The sequence below is a fragment of the Silurus aristotelis genome (genome assembly GCF_946808225.1).
Source record: "Silurus aristotelis genome assembly, chromosome: 23".
Classification (NCBI taxonomy): Eukaryota; Metazoa; Chordata; class Actinopteri; order Siluriformes; family Siluridae; genus Silurus; species Silurus aristotelis.
Genome location: NC_139596.1, coordinates 18,564,021 through 18,574,042, shown reverse-complemented (window position 1 = coordinate 18,574,042; position 10,022 = coordinate 18,564,021). Strand labels below are relative to the sequence as shown.

Sequence of the window (10,022 nt, the reverse complement as noted above, 5' to 3'; positions counted from 1 at the left end):
CTAACGAGGACGTAGAATGAATCACAAATTTATCCCCGTCTCTCACACACACACACACACACACACACACACACACACACACACACACACACACACACACAGCTCAATATATAGTGAGAGTGTATTCTATATATGATATATGGATGGCGAGGAGTGTGTGTTTTCTGTGTGTGTGAGCGTGTGTGTGTGTGTGTGTGTGTGTGTGTGTGTGTGTGTGTGTGTGTGTGTTAGACATGGAATTCATAAGAATATGTACGTCTCAGTGAGGCTCATCTGTGTGTGTAAATGAATTATTATCAAGACGTCTACTGACCACATATTTGTTTCTCTTCCTCTCACTCTTTCTCCTGCGCTCTCTCCTTTCTTCTCTCTCTCTCTCTCTCTCTCTCGCTCTCTCTCTCTCTCTCTCTCTGGTCGGGGTCAGTGACCGTCTGGCTCTGCGGCAGGTCCGCTCTATCCTGCAGCACCTGGGTCTGACCAGCAGCACGTGTGACGACAGCATCCTGGTAAAGGAGGTGTGCAGTGTGGTTTCTCAGCGAGCGGCTCAGCTGTGTGCTGCTGCTCTCGCCGCCGTCGTCGACAAAATCCGGCAGAACCGCAACCTCAACTCGCTCAGCGTCACCGTGGGAGTGGACGGGACCCTGTACAAGCTCCACCCACAGTACGTCCTGTTCACGTCATACCTTACTCACGTTCACGTATCTCACCGGAACACGTCTCATAGAACAATCTGTTTTTCTTTTTCTTCCGCAGCTTCTCCAGCATCCTTCAGGAAACTCTGCGAGATCTGGCGCCCCAGTGCGACGTGACTTTCCTCCAATCAGAGGACGGGAGCGGGAAGGGCGCCGCACTGATTACAGCCGTGGCCTGCCGTATAAGAGACGTGTAACGGCCGTGACATGCACCGAGGGGACGAACAAAACCAAACAGAAAATGAAAAGGGATCGTTGTGAACTTGAAACTGCTTTTCTATAAAAAGACTGTATTCTCTGTGTGTGTGTGTGTGTGTGTGTGTGTGTGTGTGTGTGTGTGTGTGTGTGTGTGTGTGAGAGGGTCTGATCTTTTTTGTTTGTTTGTTTGTTTTGCTGTTTGAAAGTTTATAGAGAGGGAGAATGAGGGATGGGGTTACGGGGACGACGCAACTTTAATTTAGTTTTAACATTTCTGTCACATGGTATTGAAAATTAAAAAAAACATTGGAATAAAGAAATTTCCATTGTGTTGATCTCATGAAGGTTTTCAGGAGCTCGGTGGGATGGAGATGGTGATTTCAGAGTGATTCTTCTGTTCAGGTGCTCCATTAGGTCTTTGCTGGATCACGTGAAGAACGTAGACGTCTGCGTCTCCTGCGAGTTAATATTTATAGAAGAGCACTTATTCCGAAGACTAAACTAATTTCACTTTTTTCGCTGTTTTTTTTTATTTATTTTCTTTTTCTTCATACATCACAATAAACTAATTCTCACATGATGTTTAGACTGTAACCATAACGACGCTCGCACTTCATCTGGAGAATCAGAGGGAACAAAATCAGGCTTCATGATCCTGCGCTTTTTTTTTTTTTTATTTCACGTTTAAAGTCAGTGGTTTCTATAAAATAAAAGGAAATAATTTAAATAATGTTTTATTTGCTGTATTAAATGGAACAAAAGATTGGAATAATAAATGTTTTTTTAGGGTTTCATTCTGTTTTTTATATTTATTTTCTCCGTCTTTTCAGTCGTTTTCAGTTCCATGTGTCAGGATGAACAAAATAAAGAGAAGAAAATAAAGAATATATACACTCCTGTTTATAATCATAATCTTGTTTTCAAATAAACATATTTTGTATATAAAATGGTGTCCTGTATAACTGGAGTGAATGAAAGAATAAATGAATCTAGGAAACAAGAAAGAAGTGTGTTCTGTCTGTCCGAGCCAGGCGTCCTGTCCAAACGAGGCGTCCTGTCTGTCCGAGCGAGGCGTTCTGTCCGTCCGAGCGAGGCGTCCTGTCCGTCCGTGCGAGGCGTCCTGTCCGTCCGTGCGAGGCGTCCTGTCCGTCCGAGCCAGGCGTCCTGTCCGTCCGAGCCAGGCGTCCTGTCCGTCCGAACGAGGCGTCCTGTCCGAGCGAGGCGTCCTGTCCTGTCCTGTCCGTCTGAGCGAGGCGTCCTGTCTGTCCGTGCGAGGCGTCCTGTCCGTCCAAGCGAGGCGTTCTGTCTTTTGGAGCGAGGCGTCCTGTCCGAGCGAGGCGTTCTGTCTGTCCGAGCGAGGCGTCCTGTCTGTCCGAGCGAGGCGTCCTGTCCGAGCGAGGCATCTTGTCCGAGCAAAGCGTTCTGTCTGAGTGAGGCGTCCTGTCTGTCCGAGCGAGGTGTCCTGTCCGAGCCGGGCGTCCTATCTTTTCGAGCGAGGCGTTCTTTCTGAGCTAGGAGGTTAATATTAAAACGGAAGAAGTTAAAGTAGGAGGAATAAAGACACGTATCAGTGCTGCTGTGATTTTCTCTTTCAACACCTTCAGCATGCTGATTTCACCTCCAGCACACACCCAGGGCTCGTCTCTGTCAAATGAATAAATTAAACAGAGGTGTTAATAATATTTCACTCTGAGTCTGGCTCTGATCCACAGCACAGCACTTTCACCATCATCCTCATCATCACCAATACAGTTCCACTTTTACACTTGTAAGATGTCTGAGGGTATCAGAGTTCACTTTAATACTTTTCTTCTCTTCTTTTAAAGGTCTAAAGCCACTTTATTGCTTTATAAATGTTTTAGATAAAGTTGTTTTTTTTCTTAAATGTCTCTAATATACATTTTCCTTTTCCATTTGACTTTCACTCGTGTTTTATATGATTTATTTTATTTGATCTTATTTTATGTAGATTACGGCAGCCGTGTCCCGTCGAGACCTCTGAAGGTGTGATGTGGGATTTGGCACTGAGACGTTAACAGCAGATCCTTTCACTTTGATTTCATTAAGAAAGAACAAGATTTGCTCAATAAACAATGACAAAATTTTAGGAAAGACGCCTTTTATCCTCAAAACGTTCAGTTCTACACCTGCAGATTTGGAATTGGGATGAGATCATTTGGGAATGGGATTAATTGGAACTAGATTAATACATTTGAGAATAGAATATTAGGAATTCTTGGGGATTATTTAAGTAATTAGGAATAAATTAGGAATTGGGTTGAGTATTTTAAACTGGGTGGGATTAAATAACTGGGAAATGGGAATAATTATTTGGGGAATACATTAATTTATTGAGTTTAGGGTTTAATACTTTGGAAATGGAATTGGGATTAGTTCACTAGGAAGGAGAGTAATTAATTGGGATTGGGATTAGTTCACTGGGATTTGGATTGATTCTATGGGAAATTAATTTGAGTGCAGCGCTCGTCACTGTCGACTCTTCACAGTCATTTCATCTAAATTAAATTGGTAAACAGAACTGTACTGTAACACTGTACTCCACAATGTGTGTGTGTATTTGGGAAAAGACCTGACACACACTGGCAGGATTGTGCAGAGAGAGAGAGAATTAGTTTGAGTCCGTTTCCCTCTGAAAGCAGGCGGGCAGGGAAGCAGCCTCAGTAGTGCACATCGTTCTTTAGAGGACAGGAAAAAAAGAACAGAAAAAACTGCATTTTAAAGCATTTCAATAGAAAGTGAACTTGTGTGAGTTAATGCCGTGGTTACGCTCAGCGCCACATGGACAGCTGGTCATCTGTGGCACTGCGGGGGTCTGAAAGGAATGTGAATGAGCCGTGAGGACCTGATAGACAGTCTGGAATAGTGTGTGTGTGTGTGTGTGTGTGTGTGTGTGTGTGTGTGTGTGTGTGTGCTTTGTAAGTCTTGTGTAAGTGCTTTATTTATTTATTCTACAGTATACAGTATATATATGATAAACTTTAGAGACAAAGTGTTTTAGACATACAATGACACATTTTCCTTTTCCATTTCTAATTAAACTCATGTATTGATTATGTGGTTTCGACAGTTGTGACCCGTCCAGGCCTGAACTCCATGAGACCTCTGAAAGGGTGCTGTGGGATCTGGAACCAGGATGTTAACAGTCGATCCTAACACTTTGATTTAATTCGAAAAGAACGGGATTTGCTCAATTATAATCTTTTTATTCTCAAAAACTTTTATTTAGGTGGCCTGTGAGAGCATGTGGGCTCAGAAGAACAAATGGTTAATGGGTTCATGATTAAAGCAATGAATAAACTTTCGAATGCCTTTAAAAGTGCAGGATTTCCTGCAGGATTTCAGGGGATAAGGGTCAGGGCTGGTTGCCATAGTAACTAAAAGTCAGGTTTTTTTTCCTGACAACAAGAAAATGGCAGTAAGGAAGCGAAGAGAATAAAACACAGTAGAAACCAGAGGTTGTGCAGCTACCTGTAGAAAGGACTGGATGGTGATCTAAATAAAATAAGAAGCAGCAATGCAGATGTGGGGTGGGAGTTAATGGGGGAATAAAACTCTTTAAATGATCATGAAGCAGCTCTGTGATTGGGCAGAGATGACTCTTATATTCGTCATGGACACTCCTGCTTGTTTTCTGTGCAGAGTTTAAAGCACTTACACTTAACATGTAAATGCATGTTGAAGTAATCCTTCGTGTTCCTCAAGGCTCTGTTCTAGGGCCACTTTAGATTCTAGGTAAACTCTCACAAACATGGTATCAGCTTCCTTTATTCTGTTAAGTGTTGGCTCAGTGGATGAGATGTTCTGATTGGAAGGTCATGGTTTCAAATCCCAGCACCTCCAAGCTGCTACTTATGGGCCCTTGAGCAAGGCCCTTAGCCTTTAGCTGTAGAACTGAGATAATTGTAAGTCGCTCTGGAGAAGGGTCAAATGCCAAAAAATTTAAATGTAGGGAAGTGTAAAGACAGTAGATGTAGACCTCCTCCTAGAAGAACCTCTACCTAGTTCACATGCAGCCAGAAGTAATTATAACTCTAAATAAGCTTTCAGTTACATCCTGTGCAGCAGTAAATGGTCTCTCATTTGACCCTCATGTTAATAATATTTCTCAGATAGCCTTTTTTCCTCTCCATTATACTTAGAAGATGATAAATGTAGGTGTCATGCTTTTTTCTGCATATCTCTAGATTGGATTATTGTAACGCCTTACAGTCTAAATGTTCTAGTGCATAAACAAGCTTCAGATTCAGATGCAGCAAGATTCCTTACTAGAATGAAATGTGGTAGATATCGCTACTTAACCCCTTATTTTATCCACAATACCAGAGCAATCATTTGGTCTATAATTATCTGCCACACCTGCTTATCCATAAAGTGCAGGCTCTTTGTTGGTACCTTGAGTAATGAAGTTCACAGTAGGAGGTTTTCTCTTTCCTCACAAAAAAAGCCCAACAATTATGAGCCAGCCATCCCATTAGTGATCCATTTAGCTTTCTAGTGAGTGTCTAATCAGTGGAGGGTTCAGGGGCATAAAGTGTTTTGGTGAACTGGGATGTTTGAATGCTGTCGTCCAAATCAGTGGAGGGACCCACCTGACTCCTTCTGCCCTCCAGTCTTACCATGATGCCCTACTTAGTTCGCCTGGCACTCGCTGCTGCTGCAAATCTGTTCAAATAAAATTAAACAACTTAATAAACTGTGATATAAATTACAAAAGATGTTTGTTTTGATGCATAAATCTTTTTGAAAGATTTGAAAATATACAGACAATGATGCAAGGGCCTTGCTCAGGGGCCCAAATGTGGCAGCTTGGCGTGGCTGAGATTTAAAACTCGAGACCTTCAGATCCAACGTCCACCGTCTGAGCCTGTTTTTTAATCAGCCACAAAAAAAAAAATTATATAACAACAATTAAAACCAATCAGATAACAATCCAACCTCTGATTGTAGCCCTGCTCAGAAATCACACTCCATTCAGCTCAGATGCTTCTGTATAATTTCGCTCGGCGAGTGGCAGCACCTGAGAGGTCCGTGTCCAAATGAGGATGGAGGGATTGAGACGTTGAGTCAGCGGAGTTCGTGGAGACGATGACGTATTTACTGCAGTTTGATACTCCTGCTTAAAATAGTATCGCTCGTCGAGGTCCCTCGTGCGCAGGAAACGAACGAAGTGTGACCGATGTGCTTTGGAAGACCTCAGGGAGAAAATATAGCAGCATTTATAATGCTTGATAATACGCCTACAACCCTGAGTTTCAATCAACCCGGCATGGGGTTTATGACTCAACACATACTGCAGCACCATGTTCATCAGGATAAGATTTAATGGGGAACCATACATGTGATGAATATGACTCATTTCCTGAGCACTCAGCAGTCTGAAAAGGAAAAAATAACAACATTCATGAATGTACAGAGGCCACAATGACTGTGTAAACACAGAGTATGTATGTGTTTTATACATGTACGTGTAAAAGTACATCATACGATTAACCGATTTGGTAATTTGTAATAATGTGCTCTGAAGTAATGCATGTACTAACAAACCACTTCAGTTTCCATCCATAATTCAAAGAAAGTAAATACAGAAGGTAAACAAAAACCCAATGTGAAGTGAAGTGCATTAAAGTCTTACTTATACCATGGTCACATTTCAGCACTTACAACTTAATGCTCTTATTGATGTTTGCAGAGTGAAAGTGATTGAATGTATTAAATTAATTTTTCCCATTTTTCTATATATTACAGCATGTTACAGCTACAGTTCTGATAAAATAGTGCCAGAAGATTGCATTTATTTATGGGAGAGAGAGAGAGAGAGAGAGAGAGAGAGAGAGAGAGAGAGAGAGAGAGTGTGAGAGAGAGAGAGAAAGCGAGCGAGAGAGAGAGAGTGAGCGAGAGAGAGAGAGTGTGAAAGAGAGAGAGAGAGAGAGAGAGAGAGAGAGAGAGAGAGAGAGAGAGCGAGAGAGAGAGAGTGTGAGAGAGAGAGAGTGTGAGAGAGAGAGAGCGAGTGTGAGAGAGAGAGAGAGAGAGAGAGAGAGAGAGTGTGAGAGAGAGAGAGAAAGCGAGCGAGAGAGAGAGAGAGAGAGAGAGAGAGAGAGAGAGAGAGAGAGAGAGAGTGTGCGAGAGAGAGAGAGCGAGCGAGAGAGAGAGAGCGAGCGAGAGAGAGAGAGTGTGAAGAGAGAGAGAGAGAGAGAGAGAGAGAGAGAGAGAGAGAGAGAGAAGCGGAGCGAGAGAGAGAGAGAGAGAGAGAGAGAGAGAGAGAGAGAGAGAGAGAGAGTGTGAGAGAGAGAGAGAAAGCGAGCGAGAGAGAGAGAGAGAGAGAGAGAGAGAGAGAGAGAGAGAGAGAGAGAGAGTGTGAGAGAGAGAGAGAAAGCGAGCGAGAGAGAGAGAGCGAGCGAGAGAGAGAGCGAGCGAGAGAGAGAGAGTGTGAAAGAGAGAGAGGGAGAGAGAGAGCGAGAGAGAGAGAGTGTGAGAGAGAGAGAGTGTGAGAGAGAGAGTGTGAGAGAGAGAGAGAGCGAGTGTGAGAGAGAGAGCGAGCGAGAGAGAGAGAGTGTGAAAGAGAGAGAGAGAGAGAGAGAGAGAGAGAGAGAGAGAGAGGGAGAGAGAGAGCGAGAGAGAGAGAGTGTGAGAGAGCGAGAGAGAGAGAAAGAGAGAGAGAGAGAGAGAGAGAGAGAGAGAGAGAGAGAGAATGATGACTATGATTAATAATGAAGATGTTGCTGTTAACTCCCGGTGCCATTTTTGTTCTAATTTAATTTGCTACAGTAACTAATGCTTTATTTTCCAGTCTGTCAAATTCATCTTCTGGATGATCTGTAAATGGAGGGTGAAGCTGGAGGAAATTGTGTGTGTATGTGTGTGGAGACGTGTCTGGGCAGCCGGTTAGTCTACTGAAACATAAGGGTGAACCGTGTGTGTTTGTGTGTGTGTGAGCTGGTGTGATTACTGGACAGGAAAGAGAATGAATGTGAATAAATTATGCGTCTCTGCTTGGTGAACCCATCGCCTGTCTCCTCTTTCTTCCACCCTGAGCTGCTGCAGATCATATTCGCCATAGATGTTCCACCACCCAAAAAAAAAATCTCCTCCATGGAGCTCAGTGAGGTCATTAGGAAACGTGTACAATAGCTGTGTCACTCTGGATGGAACTGGAACTGGACGTTTCTATAGTTATGGCATGTCTGCCATTCATTTGGGTTAAAAAGTCTTATGGTCAGATGTCCACCAACTTTTGTCTGCATGATTTACTTTCTATGCCAAAGGAACCAGGTTTAAATAAGTCACAACATAGCAGGTCTGGTTACTTCCACAGGAACAGCATTTCTCATCCCGGCTCGTCTCGTCTCAGCTCAGCTCAGAGTGACAGTGTTGTCTTCACCTCGTGGAAGTGACCTGGACTTGCGAAGAGAAGAGTGAGAACATGGAGTTGAAACTTCGGCAGAAACACGACAGCAGGCAAATGCGGCGGTTATTACAGAGGTGCGAGTTTTCCGCCTGCCAAGACAAAATAACACACATCGCTAAAACGTCTCGCACCCATCACCGGTTGTAAAAATGCAGGGTTCAGCTGTGAAAGTGCTGGAGACCCCACGAAAGCCAAACGTTTCTGATCACACCAAAATAAACCCGTGTGTAGAAAATGTTGTTCTCAAAATAAAGGTGCTGTTGTTTTGCCTAGAGAATCAAAGACTAAAATATAATACAGCATTAGCATTAGCGCATTAATAATGAAGCGATGTTCTTCATCATATTCTAATATCATTCTTTCCAGATGTTTCTGTTAATAAACTGTTGACACCAGATACATTTCATACTGATTGAATATTAATGAATAAAACATGTTGTACTGTTATACATAAAGAACCTGACCATAAGATGACCACTAATAATCTCCACTCTTCTGGAAAGATGTTCCACTAGATGTTGTGAAAATTCATTCAGTCACAAGGGTGTTGGTAAAGTCAGGAAGTGATGTATGTGAGAAGGTGAGGAGGTCTGGGGTGCAGTCAGCGTTCACATTTATGTCTTTAATAGAGTTGGCGCTCTGTAGCAGGAGATCTTCCACATCTTCCAACCTATAAAAAGCAGATCATGATGAAGCTGGCTTTGTGGACAGGAGCATCATCATGCTGGAACATGTTTGGGTCTCCTAGTTTAAGGGAAGATTTTATGCTCCGGCATCCAAAGATGTCGGATACAATTGAGTGCTTCTGACTTTGTGGTAACAGTTTGAAGATGAACCATTTATAAGTCAGGTGTACAATCAATTGTTCTCCGTTCTCATGTCTTTGCGAGTTTGTTCTGTAAGGATGCATATGTTCTTACAGGGGTCTTACAGAAACTAATCTCAGAGAGCAAGCAAAATAGAACAACACAAAAATTTGGAAAAATCCAATGTACGATACTCTTGACTGATTCAAATGAAACACAAGACCAACAGAAACGCCGCAGAAAGCATTCCAAATTTCTCATCTGAAAAGGTTCTAATAAATAAATAGCTGAGTTAAATTAGTTTGATACGTATATATCTACAACCCAAGAAAATCCTGTGTGAAGCGACACCACAAGTTCTCCTGTAAATGAGCAGCTGTGCCATGTTGCCCTCAGTCCTGCCCTGGAGGACCCCTCAGAGATGGTCCTCCTGGGCAGGACTGAGGGCAACAGCAGGGGTATTGTTTGGCAGTATGGAGTTTTTTCACACTGGAATGTGTCCAATTACAATCCAGCCAGCGTGGGACATCACCACCAGGAGACAGGAGAGAGAGAGAGAGAGAAAGAGAGAGAGAGAGAGAGAGAGAGAGAGAGAGAGAGAGAGAAAGAGATGAAGAAAACAAATACACAGAATTGCATCATGTTTTAGCCTTCTTGATGTTCAATGCAAAAGGATAAAATTTATTTATCCATATAATATCTAGAAATTCTAAAGTGAAGCTTCTGAATTTCTTAATCAGTTCTCACAAATATTTAAAGGCTAAAACTTTGACGTTATTATTCAACGTCAGAGCGATGAAATTCGTTACTTTGAATGTGTTTTAAAAAAGTTTGGAGACTCGCTCTGTTTGTTTACAAGAAAGTACTTTATTGAACTATGTTTCCACAATGTCACCTTCA

General features: G+C 42.6%; 1 protein-coding gene across 1 annotated transcript in view; it reads left to right on the top strand.

Moving 5' to 3' along the window:
* The window catches only part of hk2 (hexokinase 2), a 33,230-nt gene extending 31,393 nt beyond the window's left edge, over positions 1-1,837 (top strand). The window contains exons 17-18 of the mRNA XM_083527329.1: positions 425-661; positions 754-1,837. Of these exons, the coding sequence (XP_083383455.1) occupies positions 425-661; positions 754-889 (373 nt within the window). The 3' untranslated portion in view covers positions 890-1,837. The remainder of the gene's footprint in view (positions 1-424; positions 662-753) is intronic.
* Positions 1,838-10,022: the final 8,185 nt, after the last annotated feature.